The sequence below is a fragment of the Schistocerca piceifrons genome, chromosome 6 (assembly GCF_021461385.2).
Source record: "Schistocerca piceifrons isolate TAMUIC-IGC-003096 chromosome 6, iqSchPice1.1, whole genome shotgun sequence".
In the NCBI taxonomy this organism is placed as follows: Eukaryota; Metazoa; Arthropoda; class Insecta; order Orthoptera; family Acrididae; genus Schistocerca; species Schistocerca piceifrons.
The window spans coordinates 362,725,396-362,749,808 of record NC_060143.1 but is presented as its reverse complement, the minus strand read 5'-3'; the positions used below and the strand labels follow the sequence as shown (position 1 = coordinate 362,749,808).

Sequence of the window (24,413 nt, the reverse complement as noted above, 5' to 3'; positions counted from 1 at the left end):
AGGCTCTACCAAGCTATCATGCAGCTGTAAGTCTAGCAGTCTTGGGAAAAAAAAGAGAAGACAGAAAGAAGAGGATACAACGGAGAGTTTGACTTAATCAGGAACTTTACAGTAACACCAAATATCACTTCTAGTAGCTTATTTCCTCAAATTGCTCTATCCCTGCCACAATGCTTCCTCTCCCTGCTGATCACCAGCTTCACACTTCTCCACACCTCTTACTATATTTTTATTTTTACCATCATAACCAGATTTTTACATTAATGTGTTAATGTTGCATCGGGCAGGTAAATAAATGTTTAATTGTATCAGAATGAAATATAATGGGAAAAAACATTAAAAAATTGAAAAAGGTCAAATGTTTTGACTAAATTAAGAAGTAAAATGAATTAGAGAAACATTTGACGTGCCTTTGCATGATGCTCAAAACCATGTGAAGCAAATGACGTGCTAGTTGAGAGTTTAAAATTTAATGTTCAATTTACAATCTTAGAAATTTAAAGAGTAGTAGAGGATATTTGGCTACTGGATTATATAGACTGTGCAGTCTGCTGTTGTGTGGCTTTGACATGTTTACATCATCTATGACTGAAAGCATAAAAAAGTTCCAGTAAGTTTTTAGTCATAAAAATTTTTCAGTAGAGAATCCTTCAAATATCAGGAAGGAGCAGGCACACTGCCAATCAACACCTCATTTCCAGTAAATAATTTTGAGTATCATTCAAAGGTGCATCAATCAAATGTTTCTCTAATTTATTTTATTTCTTACTTTTAGACAAATCATTACACAAAAAAATGACCATTTTTTTCTTTATTTTTAAGTTTTGCTCAGAAATATGTTCTCAAAATGTCTTAAATGTAGAACTTGATTTGGAGGAAGCCATTTTAAAAATCATATTTAACCCCATGCAACATTCTTTACAAGAATAGCTATGCCCGGAACAGGCCAACTTTTTGATATGTCATTTCTGGTTCCACAATTTTCTGTTCTTGAAATGTCCTGAATTAAGTACTTGGTGCAAAGAAAGCCCATTTGACAGTTAATGTCAAACCAAAGCAACTTTTCATGTGTGAAACAGCTAGTCCTCGAAAAGATGAACTTTCTGACACCTTGTTTGCATTCCTTCTGTCTTCTGATTTCAAAAGTCTTAAATTTAGTTCTTGATTTGAAGGATACCTTTTTGACAGTTAAATATCACACCAGTGCATCCTTTTATGTGCATGATGGCTAGGCCTCGAAGAAATGAACTTTCTGACACTTCATTTACATAGGTGGGGCAGTTGTCATGAAATACCTCAATTTTTCCTGGAATCACTAGTTAAGTTTTTCATAATTACATTGATTTCTTTCCAAAAATTAAATCTTTTTTTTTTGCAAAACTATACATCACATTGGTCTACTTAATACCCCATTTGTCCATTTTCGACTCTGTTTGGCTTATGAAAATTCGAACAATATTTTCCCTCAAATACAGTATTAATTTTTTCTTAATTACTCTGATTACTTTGAAGCATTTAAACACTTTTTTACAAAACTAGACCTTATGGTCTTCAATTTGAAACCCCATTTGCCTGATAATCCATTCGTCCATTTCCCACTCTTTGTTTATCTATAAAAATTCAGACAAAAACCCATTTGTTTATAGAGGGTCATGTTTTCATTACATTCAAACATTTGACCAAAAACTGCACTGAGATAAAATACCTTCTGCCAATAGACAAGTGTAAATATGTCTATCGGCAGTACGGAATGTTGTCTCCCAGATATAAGTACTGGCCATACTTACTGTCTCTTTAAACTATTATAATTTAACACTCAGTCCTTTCTTAATGACCTGATTATTTAATACCATTCAGGCAATGGTAATCTTGCCAAATAAGGAATTTGGAAGTATACAGACAATAGTGAAATACATAGTGATTAGAGAAATGTCAAAATAAACAGTAAAAATTTAAGACAACTTTTAAGAACATGTGGCTTCATTCAAAATCAATAAATGTTGCATACTATACCAATAAGTGATGCTGGGTTATCTCCAGTAAAGGCCACTACTTTGCAGTCAGTATTGAAGTCAAACCGTTCAACGAAATAGTTAGAAACCGGGCCCAACAAAGTGTAAGAGGGTACAGGCTCCCCCAACTTTTCAGAAAGACCAGGAGCACAGGCCTATAAAAATGAGCAGGTGATTTCTTGATAGTTATTTTTTTGGACACAGACCTTAGAACATTAACAAAATCAATGTTTGTGTTGGAGTTCAGGTTACTTTGTGTCAAATTTTCACTGTTTGAAGTACAAAATGAAATTAAGTGTGCCTTAATAAATATTTCTAATATCTCACCTCAAGGCAAATTTTGGACCATTTCTTCTGTGTAATGTCCATTAGGTTCATACCAGAACCATCAGCATAGTCTATTGGAGCATAGTGACCCAGGAACAGTGAACATACAAAGCTGCTTACTACTGAGATTCTCTACAGAAAGCAAAACAGAGTTGTAGAGATGAGATATTTGTACATTTTTAACCAGACACATATTCATACTAGGTAGTATTTCATGAAATTATCACTATACTGATGTAAAACTGCTAACACTTTTTTTCAATTTTTTCCCATGAGTTTACAGGCAAATTTAGTGATGTGGTTCAGTCAAATTCATCACTTTTTTGTTAGTCAGTCATCAACTCCAAGTACTCAATTGACCTCTAATGATCAGTTGCTTCAGACTGAAATCTTTGTTTGTTTTAACCCACATTTTCATTTATTAAAAGTTAGTTCTTATGTACATAACAAATACATTTTTTTACTACATGAAATTACTTGACTTATTATCCGTCTCTTTTCTTACCTAATATTCTACTTGCACGTACTCACCCATTGATTCATAACTTCACTTTTGGTTTCCATTTTTGAGCTCCTAACATTTACTGAAAGTCTGAACAGTCTTTTATTTGCAGCGAGATAACTTGTTGTGTGGGGGTAGCTTCTATGTGATAATACCCTCCAGCATGATTCTTAAAACATGATGAATTACTTCATAATAATGCATGTAAACTTCTTCAACAACTTCACAAATATATTACCTTCTACAAAATTTGATTGCAATTCATACTCCCCAAATCAAATGTCATCAGTTAATAAACACAATAACAACAGAGCACTGAATTTTTATTCTTCTAACTTTACAGAAAGTTTTGTTTTGGCATGTTTTTAGCTGTTCTGTCCTTGAGTCATCTGGTTTGATCAACTTACTATAAATGTGAGTTGCATTCAAATAGAATTGGCATCTGTGGGGAACTCTTGCTTCCCTTAAGATACATTGAATAATACAGAAAACTGGTTTTCAGCTTCATTTAAAATTGTATGAAATATAAACTGAACCAAGCAATATGTCATTATGACATACTGTAATAAAACTGATTATGGTGAGATAAATATGCTAACTGATCTTGAATCATATGAAGTGAACGATCATACCAAAGACATAAAATCCAAAAATCTCTACTACATGATTATGCGAAAATCTTTAAATGTCAATGCTTATAAATAATTATGAAATTACAATAATGATTATGGACTTCTCAAAAAGGTAGACAATTAATTGTATTTTATTTATGAAATGTATGTTCCAATGATTGTTGTGCATACCCACAGATCGATATATGATACCAATTTCTTTGTTACATGTTGTTAGAGGTAAATCTTTGTTCTTTTGTTCAGATGGTTGTTCGAGTTTAAAGTGAGAGGATGGAGAATGAGTTATGTGTGTTTTATTGATTTGCTTTGGCAAGTGAGATGACTTATAATGTACGTAGATGATTATAGAAAGATAAACCACAGAAAGCAAATGCACAGCAAGCCATCAACACACAACAAAGAAGAGCAACAACAGCATTAACAGAACTAGTTATTTAAATTTGACTGTCCCTGCTACTCACTGCAGAGTCACTATCCCAACGTGGCAAGTGCTGTGAAAATGTGACTAGCTGCCTAAGTTACTAACTTACTCCAAACATTAATAAATCAAATTTGGGCAACAAGAGGGCGTAGATGGTCAGATTATGGTGATGTCATCCAGGATTTTCTGAAAGTGGTCTGTGAATATGGAGTTGGACTATTTTTCTTGTTGCAGATTAAAAGATGTAGTGAAATTTTTATGTGAACAATCAGCCAGATATGAACCACAACTGCAAACCAGCAACAATAGCAGCAGAAAGGAGTTTTAAGCAAAAAGAAGAAAAGGATGAAAAATAAAAGGTAAGGTGAACAATTAACAATGTCAACATCCAACAACAAAGCTTAGTATTGGACTTTTTTTTTTTTTTTTTTTTTTTTTTTTTTTTTTTTTTTTTTTTGTGAAGTGTTTTGATGTATAATTACCAACAATGACAGGCAGTGAATCTGGAACAGTAGGGAGTAATACTGACATGGGAGACTTAAATAGTGTAGTGAAACAAGAACAGGAAAATGTTAGTGATGAACATGTAAAACAGAAAAAGCTAATGGAGTACTTAAAATAAGATGATAATAATGACATAAGCACCATGCTGTAATTGTTAATAAATATGAGCAATGATAATAAGAATCAGTTCACAGAAACTGGTCATTAAATAGGAGCATTATTTGATTGTGTCAGTAAAAATATAGCTCAAATAAATGATATCAGCCAACAAATTGATAGATTAGATGTTCAATTAGAATCTGTTGAGTATAAATGAAAGAAGTTGGATGTAACTTTAATATTGAAATTAAAAATGTCACAGATGAGATCACTGAAGGTAGGTAGAAAAACAAAATTGCTTTCGAAAATGTGAATGAGGAAATAAGTCCCTTGGACAAAAATGTAAATAATTGAATTTCGAGATTGGAAAGTAATGCTGACACCAAAGTGGCACTTGTTGAAAACAGTTTTGTTGAACAGATGAAAACAGGAGACAGCAAATTCATAGAAAATGTGAAAGGTACCATGTTTTGCAACATTCCAGTGAAAAATTTTTCCAGTGAAGGTAGTTTACATACTGTAGATTTTCTGCAGCATTGCAGAGATAATTTTGTGTCTAGTATGACTGATATTATGAAAATCAAGTTTGTTAAGAAGTTTCTGGAAGATGAAGCATTAAGCTGGACAAATCAGTATACCAATGATGACACAACCTATGAAGATTTTGAAAAACGATTTTTAGATAAATTATGGTCAGAGACTGAACAAGCTAGAATAAATAGTGAATTTCTCAATGGACCAAGTTACAGGGAAGGGCGTATTAGCATGAAACAGTTTTGCAAAAATGAGCCAAAAAAATTACCACATTTGTGCAAACCTTTTGATGACCTGACCCAGATTGATGCTTTAAAAAGGAGGTCACTAGCTGAGGTACAGTGGTACCGAGTCTGTGGGCCAGATGACACAGTAGTCCATTTTTTGAAATATGTAGATAAATTAGATAATTTTGGGGGAAAAAAAGGGAAATACAACTACAATTGACACATAAATTTTGAAAGAGGTGTTAAAGTAAGTAAATCAGAACCGTGTTTCCTCTCCTCTCCTATGGTGGTGCTTGGTTCTTTGTTGTGAACTTCTTTGCTCCTAAGAGTTTATTTTTTCCTATGTTTTTACTCTTTGGAGTGTTTGTTGTTGCTGTGAGTCATCTTTTGGATATTAAGAGAAGAAGACCACTATTCCTAAAAGGGTTGTGCACTTGTTATAAAATTGTATCCTAAGTCCATCCACAACAGGTTATGAGCCCAGGTTTGAATGCTTCAGACTCTGGGAATTAAAGTATCCATTCGTGAGACTATTTTTCCATTTACTAGGATATTTGTGAGACTGCAAAATTTTTGGAATGGCAGACACAGCGCTTCCATTGAGTGATGATATAAGTAAGACAAACATTTGCAAACTGTCAAGTAAAGATCAGTGGGAAACATAGAAATGGCAGATCCAATTTTGTTTAAAGGACCAACCTCTTCATTCTACTATAGATGGTACACATCAGTGTCTGTCATTAGTGGAAGGAGAAGAACCATCCGACACATATTGGTGCTGGCAACGGGCAGCTCATATCATTGGAACAGCGCTTGATGAGGAACCTGCTTTTCGTGTAAGAAAGAAGACTGACACAAAAGAAATTTGGGATACCCTTATGTCAGTATACGAACATTCTTCATTGCAGTGACTAGATAAATTGTTCAATTGTTTCTTTGAAATGTCAAAAGATGACGTCATGTCTATAATAATACACATGTCGCTCCTTGCAAACATTTTCCCTGACTTGTGCAGTAAACTGAACAAAATTAATCCAAATGCAACTTTTCCCCTTTCACTGCTCCAACATCGCATTTTCAAAACATTATGACCCGAATATCAGTTTTACAGGTCGACCTGGTATTGTGTTCCTGAACCTGAGCAGACGACACAGCTTCTAATTGAGAATTTGCGTTTGATTGAGAATTCACTAGCGACATAGACAGCTGGTGCTTCTTACACAAAATCAAAATTGAATGAGCAACATCAAAAACATAAGAGATTTGCAACAGAGGGGAGTAAGTCAAAGAAGAAAAAAAGTTGTACATGTCTGTATTGCAAGAAAACTGGACATATTATAGCAAACAGCTGAAAGCGCATAGCCGCAAAAGAAGCAAAAGTGACAGCTAACAACAATAATAATTCAAGTTCCAGTTTAAAAGTGAGTAGCAAACCAAATACATTTCTAGCCACTAGCTTGTTGTCACATGTTAATTTTGATAGTTCAGATTCTTGGATTTTGGACTCTGGCACAACACATCATATTCACCAAATAAACAGCATTTTGCTACATTTGAAAAGTTTCCGATTCCACAATGTATGCAGACAGCTGCCAAAAAAGTTATTTTTGCACATAGGACTGGCAATATCCATATTGAAATATTCATAAACAAAAGGTGGACACCTGTTTTGCTTTAAAATGTCTGGTATGTATGTGATGTCAGACACCATCTTTTCTCTGTCCGTCAAGCTACACATTGTGGATATAATGTGACTTACAATAACAAAGGTGTTATCATTCTGTGACATAGTGAAGTAGTCGCAACAGGAAGACTAGGTGGTTCAGTATACATTATGAACATGTGAGTTTGTCCTCCAGGTTCATAAGTAATGATTAACATAACAACTACAGAAGAACTACAGTGTTGGCATGAGAGACTCGGTCATCAAAATAAACGTCATGTACAAGATGTGCTCTCTTGTTTCAGTATTTCAGTTAAGTGCCCTGATACCACATCATCTTGTGATGGATGTGTTCTTGGCAAATCCCATTGTAAAACATTTAGCCATCACAGAGATCGTCCACAAACTGTTGGTGAGCTGATCAATGCAGACGTTAATGGACCCATGTCTATTGACTCTATGAATGGTTTTCATTGCTATGCAAAATAAATCTCAAGTGGCTAACAATTTGAAAACATTTTTGAAGGAGTGTGATGCTATTGGTTATAAGGTAAAAGTATTTTGGTCTGACGGTGGAGGAGAGTTGAATTGTAAACTGGTAGCTACTGTTCTATGAGACCATAGTATTGAGTTTCATCTTACATGTCCAGACACTCTTAAGCAAAATGGTGTTCCTGAACAAGCAAATGCCCATATAGTTGAATCAGCTCACTCAATGTTAATGTCCAGCAAGTTACCTAAATTGTTTTGGTCTCATGCATGTGACACAGCCATTTTTCTACTCAGTCATACTGGGAAGTCAAGTGTTGAAGGTAAAGCATCTTCGAATTGTGGACGGGCAAGGTGTTTGACAGTTTTAACTATCTAAGAAATTTTTGGATTAAAGTACTATGTTTATTTCCCAAAGAAATTTTGGTCTAAGTTTGACGAAAAGGCTATACCTGGTCATTTCATTGGCTATGTGAATGAGAAAGATGGTTACAAAGTGTGGATTCCATCAAAACATCATGTGGTGACATCATGCAATGTTGATTTTCAATCAGAAAAGCTATGTAAAACTGGAAATTCGATTGAATTGTAATTTAATTCTGTGCCTGAAGAAACAGGAGAGGATAGTGAATCTACTGTTGATCAGATTGAAACTAGTGACCAAGAATATTGGAATGAGTTACCAAATCAATGTCCAGTTCGTGAAACATACCCCCACTAAAATTTAGTGACTACAAATTAGGATACCAGTCTCACCACTCTCAACAAAAAAAAATGCATTAGTTTGCCTGACAAAACCAATCCATGAAGAGCTTGCACCAAAGAACTTCAATGAAACTATGGAAACTAGTAATTCCAATGAATGGTTTAATGCGATGAAAGAAGAAATGAAGGCATTTGAAGAAAATGATACCTGAGACTTGGTAGAACTGCCTAAACGAAAACGTGTTATCGATAATCGATGGGTGCTTCATATTAAATATTAGCCTGCTGGATCGATTGATTGATACAGTGCTCGCTTGGTTGTGCGCAGTATGTTTCAAAGTGCCGGACTTGATTATGATGAAACGTTTAGTCCAGCTGCTTGTTATGATGCCATTCATGCTGTAATAGCGATTGCAGCTGAAGAAAATCTGAAACTTGCTCAGTTCAACGTTAAGACTTCTTCATGACATCAGAAGTGTTGGTCAGCCAGACCATGCGCCATTGATCCAAACATGTGATAGTCAGAGGGAGCAACATCTGGAGAATATGGCGGGTGGGGTAGGACTTCCCATTTTAACATTTCCAAGTACGTTTTGACCTCTTTTGCAATGTGGGGTCGAGCGTTGTCATACTTCAAAATCACTTTATCATGCCTCTTGCTGTATTACGGTTGTTTGTCTTTTAATGCTCTCCTCAAATGCATTAATTGTGTTCGATAACAAGCACCTGTGATTGTTTCACTTGGTTTTTAACATCTCATAGTACACAACACCGAGCTGGTCCCACCAAATGCAGAGCATGATCTTGGAGCCGTGAATATCCAGTTTGGCCATCGACATGGAATCATGGCCGGGATACCCCCATGATTTTTGCATTTAGGGTTATTGTAATGAACCCATTTTTCGTCCCTGGTCACAATGCGATGCAGAAATCCCTTCCGTTTTAGCCCCTGAAGCAACTGTTCAAAAAACACACAAACACCGTTCAACATCTCTTGGTTTCGGCTCACACGGGACTCAAGTTCCTTCTTTCTGAATCAAGCCCATAGCCTTGAGATGTTTTGAAATGGCTTGCTGTGCCACTCCCACTAATCGTGCCAATTCTCCTTGAGTTTGACGTCAGTCTTCACTCAGCAATGTCTCCAATTCTGCATCTTCGAAAACATTCTCTCTTCCACCACTATGTCGGTCTACGACATTAAAATCATATCATGTTGAAACCACTCATGACATGTTCTTTCACTACTAGCATCCTTACCATACATACTTGAGAGCATTCAATGAGACTCAGCCACTGTTTTCTTCATATTGAAACAAAACAGTAACACCTCCCACAAATGACATTTTCAATCATGAACAACTTTATGATGCAGACACAAATCGACAAATGCTTGAATGAGGTTACGTTGAGTGAGGTCCAAGTTAACTTCCTGATGTCTGCGATCTGTTTTTTTCGACCGCTACTTACCGTTGTCACCACCTTTTGGCAAACGGCAAAAGCAAAGTTGTACACCTTATAGTTCAACAGCAGATCTATGCATTTACCTTCAACCAACCAAAGCAGAAAAATTGCTGATTGCTATTTATTTGATGATGGACTTATCACAGGAACAACTGAAAGTGCGGTGAATTCATTTTTAGATATGTTAAAGACTGATTTGAAAATAACAGTGGGTTCCTTAGACTCATTTTTAGGTATGCAAATATAGCAACAAGAGTCTGGCTTGTTTATTTCACAGCAAGCATACACAGAGAAGTTCTACATTGTTTTAACATGGCTGATTCAAAATGATTAAAAAATCCGTGTGATAATGAAAAATTAGACAGTGAATATAGCAATACTCTTGACAACAACATTCCTTATTGTTCAGCTGTGGGATCATCAATTTACTTGGCAGGCTCTACTCATCCAGATCTTGCTTATGTTGTTTCAAAAGTTGCTTGATCTATGGCTAAACCCACTTCTTCTGATTGGAATGTTGTAAAACATGTTTTCAGATATCTTCATAGTACTTCAGACTTAGGTCTCTTCTATACTTCATCCGGAAATAAACTTTGTGCCTATGCTGATGCTGACTAAAACAAGATGATCAACAAATGATTTTGTTTCAATGATTGGTGATACGGATGTATCATGGACATCTCAGCTGCAGAAATCAGTTGCACTATCCACCACTGAAGTGGAGTTCATTGCTGCAAGTGAAGGAGCCAAGGAGTTAGTTTGGCTCAACAGACTGCTGTTGAAGATCAGTGGAAAAAGAAACACGCCCGTATTGTTCATTAACAATGCAAGTGCATGAACTCTATCAAAATGGGGATATCAATGTAGAACACGTGTGTTCTGAAAATCAACATGGTGAATTGTTTACAAAGCCTTTAAAATCAAACAAATTCAAAGCAATGTGTACCAAGATGGGACTTTGTAACTAATGTGTTTTGACCTCTTATTTTTTATTTAAAAGTTGTTCAGTGCACCACAGTTTGATTTGGGGAGAAGTGTTAAAGTAAATAAATCAGAACTGTTTCCTCTCCTCTCCTATGGTGGTGCTTGGTTATGTGTTGTGAATTTCTTTGCTCCTAAGAGTGTCTTTTTTTCCATGTTTTTACTCTTTGAAGTGTTTTTTGTTGCTCTGAGTCATTTTTTAGATATTAAACGAAGAAGATCACCATTCCTAAAACTGTTGTGTTTTTGTTATAAAATTATATCCTAAGTTCATCCTCAACAAGAAGTAGTTATCAAAATTAGCACAGTAGTAATCACAACAGGAGGGAATATAGTGATAACAATTATCATAAGAAGGAACACACTAGGGTAAATGATAACAATTTTCATTCTGGAAAGCAACATAGTTGCAGCAAAAAGAGAAAGAAAAGAAAAAAAGTTATATGTATCTGTTCCATAGAAAAAAATGTTGCAGGAACAAAATGTTTTCTGCCATACGTAAGTAAATATACAGTTACAGTTGTTCAAACATTTTTGTGCAAATGATTTAAAAGTGCTAACTTACTATTTTTGCTTGTGCTGTGTTACTTTCCTACAAGTTGTAAATAAGACATGATTTGTATTTTATCATTTCTTTTCGTGAGAAGTAATTAGTTTTTTTACAGTGTTATTTTCAATGTTTAGAGTAAGCTTTAAGTGCAAGACTCAAACAATTCCTGAGCATTTATTCAGATCTTAATATAATTTTCTTTGTGATATATAATATGTTGAATGTCATAAAGCTGGATTTGGAATCTGTAACGTGGTAATGGGAAAATGAGTGTTATGGTACTGTCATGATGTTTCTGTAAGGTGAGCTACTTACCCCCTCTCCCCTCCGCACCTTCTCTCCTACCCTCTGTCTAAACTGAAACACTTCACTGTCCGCCACTCCCACCATACTATCCCTCCCCTTCCCTGCCCCAGCTTCTTCCTTACCCCCACCCAGTCATCACTCCCATAATGCACTGGTGCTGCTGCTCACAGTGTAGTTTCAGCTCTCTGAGACTGCAGATGTGTGTGCAAGTTGTGCTTGCGTGAGTGTGTGTGTGCGTGTGTGTGTGTGTGTGCATGTGTGTCTACTGCTGGCAAAGGCCTTAATGGCCGAAAGCTATGATTGTGTGCATCTTTTTATTGTGCCTATCATGGCTCAGCATCTCCGCTATATGGTGAGTAGCAACTTTCCTTTTCTCGTAAAATATTACTATAGTCAGCCAGTGTTAGCAATACCAAAACATCTAGTGCTTTAGTGAATAAAAATGTGTATGGAAAATTAAAAAGTTAGCAGTTTACAAGCTATGTCAGTTCAGTTATTATTGTGGTGTCTTTGTGAGGGAAAGGCATAATGGAGAGTGTTGTTTTTCAGACCTATGTGAAGTTAATTATTAACATATTTTTCTTGGTTTATAACACATGTTGTATGATTATGAATAGAATACAGGAACTACAATGCAGAGCAATTTTTCTATTTGAGGTATATTAATGATACTGTGTGGTGTTGTGAAATATTTTGTAAAGTTGATAGGTTTATGTTGAGGTGAAGTGGTGTGAGAGATGAAGGTTTATTGTATTGTGAACTATAATGAATATGTGAAGTTTAAGAAGATTATGATGATGTTAGGGAAATGAAATATTAGGGACTTATTGGTGCTCTGTCTTGAAATGCATTGTACTTTTGTTTATGATGGTATGCTGTAGAAAATATTGAGAAATGAATAAAAGGAAGTTAGGAAAAGTGATGAACAGTAGTCTTTGATTAAATGATTGATGTTTATGAAAGCTTGAGCTCAGTCTCATTTGCTGAAAATATCTAAATTTTATTTAGCAACTGTATGATTCCACAGCATTGGCATGAGAAAGAGTTCACATTGGCAGGAATTAACTTACATGTACTAAATATCTTGTTGCTGACTATAAAGTATTAACAATTAGTAAAGTCATTTCCATGTTAATTTTAAAGCAGATTTCAGTTTTGGTAACATTTTTGGCATAATTTATGGCCAAGGTCTTTTTTACATAAGTAACCAAATACCTCAGTTTTTAAGAAAACATGTGAGAATGAGCTAGTTGTCTCATCTTGCAACGTAATTTGAAAGACTTGGAAAGCAATTTTTCATATGCTACTGTACATTCTATTATGTGATATGAAAACTAATGAATGCAAAATATTTTTAACAATCAGAGACTAATGGACAAAATAAGTGATAAAACTGATTCACTTATGCATGGAATGCGTAGGGCGTCAGCTGACTTTGGTAGGCACACTATGTGGTGAGTGGTGCCTTCCCTAGCAGGGTGTATCCATTCTTTATCTCTGGTGTACTCTATTCTAACTCTTTCCTACCCAGTTTATGTTCCCACTGTGCTCTTCAATTTTTCTTTTTTTTACTATTTTTTATTCAAAGTGTATCCTATTTCCTGTCACCACAACTTTCATGGATGAAGTGGGACAACAATTCTGCACTTGTAGCTCCTGCCATGTCAGGCATTTAAAAAAAAAAGAGCCCCTTGCAAAATAGACGAAGAAACAAGTTTTCTTATAGCATGTTTTTATATGCCAATGGCTCAGTGTTCTGCATGAAAGGTAAATTTACAAGCAAGACCTGGTAAAATTTTACAAAAGTATTTCACTGGTGTTCTGAGAAAAAGCAGTAAGTTCCTAACTAATTACATTAATTTTGCCCTGTGATCTAAAGTACTTTGCAACATGCGTACCAACAACCTCAACCAGGCTTTCCTCTTGCACAACTAACTCACAAACTTTTTCTGTACAAATCTTCTAGACAGTCTCTTTCTCTTGCTTTTAAATAAAAACACATTCTACTTAAAAATAAAAACAAAACACAAAAAACACACTACGTCACCAAGGACATGGCTTTCTCTAGTCAAGCACTGAAATGAGATCCTCTCTCCCTAACATTCTTCCCACACTGTCCACTATCTTTTTCCATTGCCCTCCTAACCTCTGTACTGTCCTTGTAAAACCATATGGCATTCTCAGGCCGCCATCTGTATCCCTGCAGTCATATTTCTGTAAAACCGGCCCCATGCACCCACCCCACTATAACTTAATCCAGCCCCACCATTAGTAGATCTTTCATCAAAGGTAAAGCTACAAGTGAAACTACACACATTGTTTACCAACTAACATGTGATCATTGCATGGTTTTTATTTAGGAGTAACCACAACTATGTTGGCTGGGCATATGAATGGACACAGAAGAACTGACTGCCTTGGGTACAGCCAGAAAACAGTTGCTAGCACATTCTACAGCAGGCTGTGCCAACACTACCTACCCACCCAGCCCTCCACCCCCACTTTGTCCCTCCCCTAAGATTGGTGCCTGCAAAGGCTCTTGTACACATTCGCAGATAGGTGCAAATGTTGTATCAACCCCACCAGATGGCCTGACTGCAAGTCTTCTGCGCATGCACAATCTGATTTGCCACCCCTGCATGCCTGACCCTGGCCTGTAGATTACAATCAGATATGCTATGGGCTGGCTGACAGATTGGCATTTGTCCACTTCTGCCCATCCTGTGCCTGTACCCACAACTTGGGCAGTGCACAATCTGGAGCAGCCTGCTCTATAGCATTACTTAAGAGATGTGAGTGTCTGCTGCACCATATTGGCCTTTCATATCCCCCATCCCGCACAAATTTCCCTGAAATATGGAGATGGGAATTTGGTCTACATCAAGTTCCCACATCCCATCACCCTCCTCCTGAGTTTAACCTCTGTTAACCTCTCCCCATCCCTGCCCTTCCCCTTCCCCCACCCCTACCCCCACCACCACCACCACCACCACCACCACCACCACCACCACCACCACCACCCTCACCCCCACCCCACCCCACCCCACCCCCACCTCCACCCCCACCCCCACTCCCACCCCCATCCCATGAGTCATTTATGGGCAATGTGCCGGCATCCATAGGAGAAGGAGGCAAGTAGATTGGCTCTGACAGATGATGGTCATCCAGTTCCTGCATGGGCACGTCTCCTGGTGGCGTCCGTTCTTGTACTGGCACCGAGATGATGGTGAGAGGGCTGCGTTGTGAGTAATGAGAGGTGCCAAGATCCCAAGCATCAGGTAGAGCTGAAGGTGGTGTAGCGGAATTTGGAACAGGTGTTGCCGGCACACGATTCCGAAGCTGGTCCGAATGACGCACTGCAACACCAGTGTCCATTTGGATTTCATACAGGCATCGGCCACGGTGTCGTAAGATGTGGCCCGGACTCCATTTGGCCACCTGCCATATCCCCATACCCAGACAAGGTCGTCGGCAGTGAACTGGCCAAGCGAAGGCACCCGTGGCCGTGAGGTGGGAGGCCGCAGAAGATGAAGTAGCGTGCGGGGCTGTCGGCCATGTAAGAGCTCAGCTGGGCTGTGGTCACCCATGGGGGTGAAACAGTAAGAAGCCAGAAACTGTAGAAGCACATCATCAGCAGCAGAAGAAGTCAGGAGTTTCCACATCTGAGCCTTAAAGGTGTGGACCAGTCGTTCAGCCTCACCGTTTGATTGTGGATGGAACGGATGGGCCGTGACAAAAAATCCACAAATTCGGAAGAGGCAAATTGCGGACCATTATCAGCAACAAGAGTAGACGGAAGGCCTTCCAAAGAAAAAATGCGGGCGAGAGCACTTGTGGTTGCCGCGGTGGTAGGAAAGTTAGAGTAGGCGTCAAGTACGAGGAGCCAATAAGTACCTAAAATAGGGCACGCAAAGTCAGCACAAATGCGCTCCCAGGGCATCTCAAGCGAAGGCCACGGTGACAAAGATGACTTCCGGGCGGCGGCCTGTGACGTACAAGGGCCGCAGGCAGCGACCATGTGTGCTATTTCAGAGTCGATGCCAGGCCAGTACACATAACGGCGCGCCAGAGATTTTGTGCAAGACACACCCCAGTGCCCTTGGTGAAGGAGGCGCAAGACTGAAGCACGCAAAGATGCAGGTACCACAACACGCAGCGAAGCATTGTCGGTGGAAAGGAGGATAACACCATCCCTAGCCATGACACGGTAGCGCAAAGCGTAGTAGTTCCGCAACGGGTCAGAAGTCTTAGCGGACGGACGATCTGGCCAACCCTTCTGAATACAGTGTAAAACCCGGGAGAGGGTAGGGTCAGAACCCGTAGCCGCTGGCAGCTGGTCCCCTGTAATGCGGAATCCGTCCACAACCCGCTGCTCGGCAACATCCACATGGAAACACAAATGTTCGTCCTTATCGAATGCCGGATCAGAACCCATGGGAAGGCGATACAGTGCATCAGCATTCACATGTTGAGCCGTCGGCCGGAAATGAATCTCATAATTGAAACGAGACAAGTAAAGAGCCCAACGCTGGAGGCAGTGTGCAGCCTTGTCAGGAAGTGACAATGATGGATGAAACAAGGAAACAAGCGGTTTGTGATCTGTAACAAGATGAAATTTGGACCCGTAGAGAAAAACACCAAACTTATGAAGAGCATAAATAATGGCCAAAGCTTCTTTTTCAATTTGAGAATACTTTTGTTGGGGATCCGTGAGTGCTTTGGAGGCATAAGCAATGGGTTGTTCAGAGCCATCTGAAAAACAGTGCGCAAGGACTGCACCGACCCCGTATTGAGAGGCGTCTGTGGCAAGAACAAGATGTTGGCCTGGTCGATAAGTAGCCAGGCACGGGGTCTGTTTCAGCATAGTCTTCAATTTCTGGAAAGCCGCATCACATGACCAGTGAAAAGGCACGTTTTTATGCAACAGGCGGTGCAACAGCTGAGCCACCGAAGCAGCAGACGGTAAGAACTTGTGATAGTATGCTATTTTCACCAACAAAGCCTGCAGTTCCTTAACAGATGCAGGGCAAGGAAGGGCATCGATCGCAGCAACAGTTTGCTGATGCAGACGAATACCATCCCGAGAGAGTTGAAACCCCAAGTACGTGATAGATGCCTGAAAAAATTGTGATTTCTGAAGATTACACTTAAGACCGGCAGTCTGTCAGACATGAAAAAGTGTGCGGAGGTTCTGAAGATGTTCTTCAGAGGTGAAGCCAGTGACAACAAGGTCGTCCACGTAATTTATACACCCAGGGACAGGGAGCATTAATTGTTCCAAGAATCGCTGAAAGAGAGCAGGGGCGCTGGCAACCCCGAATGGCAATTGTTGGTATTGATAGAGGCCAAAAGGTGTGTTAAGGGCCAGAAACTGCCGGGAAGCAGTGTCGAGAGGAAGTTGACAGGTCAATTTTAGAAAAATATTGGCCTCCCGCAAGTTTAGTGAACAATTCTTCAGGTCGGGGCATAGGGTAAGTGTCGACGAGGCATTGCGCATTTACAGTGGCTTTAAAATCGCTACAGAGACGAATATCACCATTGGGCTTAGCAACGACAACAACAGAAGAGGGCCACTCACTGGAAGTGACAGGAAGCAAGACTCCTGAAGTAGTGAGACGATCCAGCTCCCGTTTTACCGGATCACGAAGGGCCACAGCAATGGGCCAAGCCCGAAAAAACTTAGGCCGAGCAGTGGGTTTGAGCGTGATATGAGCTTCAAAGTCATTTGCACAGCCTAACCCAGGAGAAAAAAGGGACGAAAATTTCGTCGACAAGGAATCCAATTGGGCATAAGGAATAGCATCAGAGACAATATTGACAGAGTCATCTATGGAGAACCCAAAAACGCGAAAGGCATCAAAACCAAAAAGATCCTCTGCATTATTCTGGTCGACCACAAATATGGAAACAGTGCAAATGACGGATTTGTAAGATACCTCAGCATTAAATTGTCCCAAGAGAGAAATCTTCTGTTTATTGTATGTCCTTAATTGTTGAGTGACAGGTGATAGGAGTGGAGAATCCAACTGAAGATACGTCTGAGAATTAATTATAGTGGCAGCAGAACCAGTATCCACCTGCATGCGAACATCCTGACCAAGGATTTGGACAGTGAGGAATAACTTCCCTGAAAGGGAAGAAGTGCAATTGACAGACAACACAGAATCAGAATCAGCGTCATGTTCATGAACATCATGTATGCAGTCGGATTTGCAAACGGAGCACACATGACCATTCTTTTTGCAATTGTGACACACAGCCAATGTTGGGGACAATCCTAGTGTGAATGTTTCGTAAAACACCGCGGACATGAAGGAAGTTGCCGGGGTTTTGATGCAGTTCCTTAGAGGGTTGTTTACGGTTAGGCCGAGGCTGCGCGTGGGAGCGTACTGCAGCCACGTCGGCCGGTGGGGACACGCCGCACGCGTCGTCAACAGCGCACAGAGGTTGTATCCCCCAACGTCACCCCATGCCTCTATTTGCACCCCAGCGGCACAAGAAATTTCAAAAGACTGCGTGATGGATAGGACTTCATCTAGAGTCGGATTTGCCAACTGAAGGGCACATTGCCTAACTTCTTTGTCGGGCACCGACCGGATAATAGCATCCCGTACCATGGAATCGGCATAGGATTCTTTGTGAACGTCAGTAACAAATTGACACTTTCGACTGAGGCCGTGAAGTTCAGCAGCCCAAGCACGATAGGATTAATGCGGTTGTTTTTGACAACGATAAAAGGCAACACGAGAGGCTACCACATGCATTTGCTTTTGAAAATACACAGACAGAAGTGAGCACATTTCAGCAAAGGACAAAGACGCAGGATCTTTCAAAGGAGCCAATTGCGACAACAACCGATACATTTGAGGTGAGATCCAGGAAAGGAACAGAGACTTACATGTTTGTTTGTCCGTGACTTGAAATGCCAAGAAGTGCTGTCGAAGACGTTTTTCATAATCAGACCACTCTTCCGCCATCTCGTCGTAAGGAGGAAAAGGAGGCATAGCCAACAACGAGAAACGCCCTGCATTTGACACCGCGACGAAATCGCGAATCGCTGACGTTTGAAGCATTTGCTGTTCAATGAGACCTTGCAATAGTTGCTTGACAGTAGCCATGGAAACCTGTGGGTCAACGATGAAAAGGAAAAATCCACTACCTCGTCACCAATTGTTATAACGTCAAGTTGAGCACATATATTTCAAAACGACACAACACATATAAGTCACTGAGCAAGTTGACAAGCAAGACATGTGAACACGGTAACATTCGAATGAGCACTGAGTCCAAGTCTAGCGGCCGCTGGCTGGCTGGCTGCTTAGGTGGCACGGCTGCTGCATGGCTGGCAGACAGCGCCGCACGTAGAAGACGTGCGTAATTGCGCAGCGGCATTTTGAATGATCGGCGAGTCACAACAATTCTACCCCTCTTGAGCAATTAACTTTTTTTCTCTCTATATTTTAGTTGTGCCTAACTAACGCCACTATGTATATTATATACACTCAAAATTGAAAAAACACTATAATGCAATATTTCTCATTAATTTATTACTCAAGGGGTAGTTTTCACTCCACGGGTTAAGATGATATAGTTAGTTTTGCTGAAATAGGTGTTAACAAAGAGTACCACCAACTAATAATTTAAATTATTACTATATCATGTAGTGATAAAAACTGCATGAGCGTATCAACAGATTTGAGAGTACTGATATCACTCATTAGTTATCATTACAGCACATCCTCCAGTCCTATAATCCCTGTAGCCTCAATCTCCAGTAACTCATTGTCCCTGGACCATCCACACAACAGTTTCCACTTCCTCTGCTCTGTCACCCCCTCTCATATCATGTCCCCATGTTGCCTTCAGAACATGCTGCTTACCACCAGCCACTACAATCGTGCTGGTCCATATATCTGTCACCTCTTCCTGCTGCATTTCTAGCCTACAAACTGGATTTGAACAGTTAGCCAATGGCTGAAAAGTAACATTGGCACTGTTAGTCAAGCCAGCAGAGGTTTGTGTGTGTGTGTGTGTGTGTGTGTGTGTGTGTGTGTGTGTGTGTGTGTGTTTTGTTTTACTCTAGCTCATCAAAGGATAACTCTGAAAGATAGCAAGTTTTCTTTATTTCATGTGTGCCTATCAACAACTCAATGCTCCTGCTTTTCAGTCAGTTGTAGCCTTTAATTCTAAAGCATAAACAAATATCAACAACTCTTTCAAATTGTTTACTGTGATATTACATTTAAAGAGAGATTCTGTCATGTGAGAGTGACAACAAATCAAGAAGTGCATGGCTTATAAGATATCAGTGTCAGCTGTTATTAAGTAAATGCAAGACCAAGTTTACAATGGACAAAACAAATCAATATTATTTGAATGTAACCTCAGTATTAAACCACTGCACTCTGTGATATTAGTAACTTACAACAAAATAACTATTCAAAACATTTTAAGGTGGAATTGCCACATTTACAGCTTTGTTTTTGATGTGTCTCCTAATACCTCTTATTTTACTTTTTGCTGCTCAACACAAGTTGTTTACCTTTTTATTGTCCCTTTGCACAGATAACAACATTTAATTTCATGATTAGATATTATCTAAATTAGAATGACTGAATGGACTAATTAAGTTTAAATAAAAGCCCTTAGATCTGCAATCAGGCAGTTCGCCCACTCCAAACAATCACACATATATTGATCAATCCAACAGAAGATAGTACAAGAATTATTCTTAAAATCCTAAAATCCCCCCCCCCCCTTCCACTCCCGTTCCCACCTTCACCCCTGAACCCATAAAACAAAGAGTGGTGCGCATGTCTTGCAAACACAAAACTGATATGGTATATGTAAAAATCAGATCACATATGCAAACAAACGGGTAGTCTTTTCTGTCTATTACTCACTAATGTAACCAAGGCTGCAATTTTTCTATAATGACTTGAACAATACGAAAAACACACATAGAAAATAAGAACTACAATAGGAAGATCACAAATGTGCGTAAAGGAGATTCTTATTAAACAATTACCTAGAAACATTTTTCTCAGTTTTCATAATTATGATCTCTCCTGTAGATAAATTAATATTTGTGTGCTATCCTTGGTACCTATTTAAGTATAAAGTGCATGCATAACTGATTTCTTCTGTGGCACATACATACTGAGTAACACATTTGGTATTTTGAACTCACACATGTTAGAAATTCACCAGTGAGATTCATATAACGGTGTTCTGATTATAGTTGTCATTGTGTTAATGGAAAGTTCTGGTAGAATGTAAATCATTTAGGAGCTCACCAAATAGTGTAGGTGTTGAGTCTTCAACAGGCACGATTATATGTATTCAGCTAGTAAAATGTAGCCATACAAGTGTGAGTTTGTGCGCATATTATCTGTCTAGTTTGAAAATAATATTTGTCCAATAGCTAATAGAGTTTTCAGTCTTGTCTATATGCCTGTCAATGACTTAATGTCTCTATTATTTGGTAAGCAGTCATAGCGTTAAGATACATTTATATAAAAGATTATATTCACCTCTGTATTTTCATATGCCGAAGGCTTCGTCTGAAATATTTTTGCAATCTGAGGGCCAGTGAAGCGTTCATATGCTTTGGAACCTGTAATTTCTGCCAGTTTCTGGAAGTAGTTTTTAGAAATAATCTGAATTAGTTTATTATATTTTATGAATCTGAAGATAAAATTAAAATTTGGATGTCAGATGCAAATATAAAAACTACAGCTAGTGTCAAAGTACTCATAATAAGCAATACACAATACGAAGTTGTGAGATTTTTTATAATCTCTGATTTCACAATCTCTCTTACTGAAGGTGCATTTAGTGGCAAAATCTTAAGAGTCATCTTTAGTTGTTCCAGTCTTGCCTCATCTGCTCTACGTTCTGCAGTTTCTTTTAAATTTTATAGAGTATACTGCTTAGTTTGTATGAACAAAACAATCTACATCATGTTCTTTATTTTGTGGTGATAACTGGTTTGAGCCAAATCAGGCCATCTTCAGATCTAGATTTAGAATTAAAAGAAAAGAAAAATATAACCATTAATTAATCCCTATCAACTAATTATAGTTGTACATGATAAGAGCTGTATTATTTTGTAATGCAAAATTACAACACTACAACATACAGTAGTTGTTTTACAAGCAGCCTCACATGTGACAGAAACCATAGTTATTAGAGGGATGACAAAAATTCATGACATAAAGAAACATGAACAACAACTTTTTAGAAAAATCTATGCCACTGTACTCCAAAATGGAAATTGGATCAAATGACCTACTAAGGAACTCTACGATCACGCAGTCGACATCACAGTCAAATTTAGGAAAAGATGCCTATAATTTGACACACACCTATGTAGGATGCATTAAAACAGACTCTCAAAGAATATTTTTAACACTCAATGATAGCAAATTAAAGACCAATTTGATAAAAGAAAAACAAGATGATCTGCAACAACTAAAAATTTCAAAAGAAGAAACTGAGGACAGAAAAGTTTGGAAGTAAAATCAAATACAAGAAACTTGAACAAGTCTTCACAAAAGAAGCAACAGAGAAAATGGACAGACCAAATGAAGAAAAAACACAATGAATTAATGAAGAGGTTTTGGAAAGAAAAGAAAAGCAAAAAAGAAAAGGAAGTGAAGCTGTGACGGCTCAAATTCACACATTTCCCTAAAAGGGAATAATTGAGAATAATGTTAATAAATGTACCAGATTACTAAAAATCAGTAAAGCAGTTGCTATCATCAGCATTAATAGTTCTGCTTTTCATTTTCCTCTAGTCTAAATTTAAATCTGAATTTGTCATGAATTTGTCAGATGAATATAAGATACACACATATGTCATTCAAAAAAGACTGTCTGCTTCTTTTTCAATAATAGAAAAGAACTGTGTATTATCAAGTAGTGATATGCATAAACTTTAGAGAAATGTAAGTTGTCCTATTATATTTGTGAAGAAGAGGTACATAAAATTAGCACAATGTACATAAAATTACCACAACAATTTCCAGTGTCACTGCAGATAAATGTCTGTGAACAATATACCAAATGCTTCAAAACAAAAGGACAGAATTCAGTTGCTTATTACAGAAAAACTATAAAAGACAGAAAAAACATTGAGTATGTCAACAAATAGAGGAAGGTTCAACGTTTTGATGCAGCTGCACTGTCATTTCTTTGTAGCAACATGGCAATTGCGCTACAAGAGAAATCATTTTGTATGTTGGAATTTAAGTGAATCAATCCACTGTTCAAGTGCAATTTGCATTCCTTACACCTTCCAATTTTTTTCTGTGGTGTGCATAAAAGGCAGAGTCTTTATCCCACCTATGGCAACTACTCTTCAAGAGCTGAGAAATAAAATTGTAGAAGCTGTTCATCTAATAAACAGGAACATTTTGATTTGTGTATGTCAATTATATTCAGGAACAGAATGTATTTACTGCAGAGCTTAAAACTATTAAGACACAAATCTGTTTTCTCCATTTATTTGATGTTGCTAAAAAATAAACTACCACTAAAACTGAGCTTTATGTACATGGAGTCACCAATAAAAGTTCAAAAGTTCACACCCATGTAAGTTGATAAAATGAATCTGTAATTCAATAATTGTGTAATAAATTTACTTCAATTTCTAGAAATGAGATACTTATAACTATTCTAAATCATAATGACCCTTTACAAGTTAATTATGGAGATCTTAAGGGCAAGGAGGAAATGGACAGAGTGGGAAAGAGGAGACAGACACACAGAGAGAGGGGAAGGAGGAGATGGACAGAGAGAGAGGGGAGAAAGAGATATACAGTGAGAGAGGGGGGAAGAGATCGACAGAGAAAGAGGGGAAAGAAAAGGAGAGAGATGGGGGAGGAGGCAAAAAGAGAGAAGGGGGAGGAGGAGATGGGCAGAGAGATGGTGGGAGGAGGAGATGGACGGTGAGAAGGGGTCAGAATGGGAGGAGAAGGAGGCAATGGAAGGTGGAGAGGAGTTGTGGGCAGGTGGGAAAGGAAGCTGTTGTTAGGAAGCAGGTGGGAGAGGGAGTTGGTGCACGCCAAAATGTTCTAAAACAACCTGTTGGTAATTTATTTCCTGTATTTAGTTGACATGGAGTACTCTAAAATTATGAAGAGCAATTTGCTGTTCAGTGTGTCAATCAGATTATGAGAATGAGCACTGCAACAAGCCAATAATTTTTTCAATCTATTGCAGAACCCTAGATCATTGCACACAGCTTTACCATCCTCTTCAGAGTCATATGGTGTAAAACAACAGAGAATCAGATATATATGTGTCCAATATATGACACAATTGTACATACTGCCATGGCCATAGTAGTGTGTGTTTGGATGCCCATGTGGTGATGGGTGAATGTGTGCTATTGCTATAAAAAGATCTAGTGCTCAAAAGCTAGTGTGAATACAGTTTTCTGTTATGTGTTTCTCTGCTCCATGCATTGATCTACTACATGACAGTTGTCTTTCCTTTATTTTACATATTGCTTCATCCAGAAATTTCCATTTTTGTTGTAAGTTTTGCGTATATATGATTCATTATTTGTCGTGATACCTATATAAAAATACTGTAAGGATAATGCACCTCCACCACACCAAGGGAGGTGGGTTAGAAACAATAACATGGAAAAAAATTAGATAACAACTGATATTAGTATAGCATCCACAGTTTTCAGGATCGCTAAGCTCACAGGCATGGGACAAGAAACATTTCAAAGCCAGAGATGAGATGGAAGGGCAAAGACAGTGACATATCTCTGTAATGCCTGAAATAATTTCTACTAAACTTGTCACTGTATCACTTGCTGTCTTGGAAAAATGACTTTATCAGTATTACACCCATATGTGTGAAGGTGGGAGTGAAAAAGGCTGACAAGAAAGCATAACTCAAGAACATCTGGAACAATTTCAAGCAAATTTGGTAAGTACATGATTTATTTACTTGTATAAAAATACTGTGGGAATATGATACT

The 24,413-nt window shown here is 38.4% G+C and overlaps 1 protein-coding gene across 2 annotated transcripts in view; it reads right to left on the bottom strand.

The window, feature by feature from the left end:
• Window positions 1–24,413, bottom strand: part of LOC124802518 (xylulose kinase-like) — a 131,688-nt gene that overhangs the window by 47,465 nt on the left and 59,810 nt on the right. For both annotated transcript variants that reach the window (XM_047263358.1, XM_047263359.1), the window contains exons 5-7: window positions 20,947–21,048; window positions 2,340–2,471; window positions 2,014–2,167 (exon numbers count right to left, since the gene is read on the bottom strand). In XM_047263358.1, coding sequence (XP_047119314.1) covers window positions 2,014–2,167; window positions 2,340–2,471; window positions 20,947–21,048 — 388 coding nt within the window. The remainder of the gene's footprint in view (window positions 1–2,013; window positions 2,168–2,339; window positions 2,472–20,946; window positions 21,049–24,413) is intronic.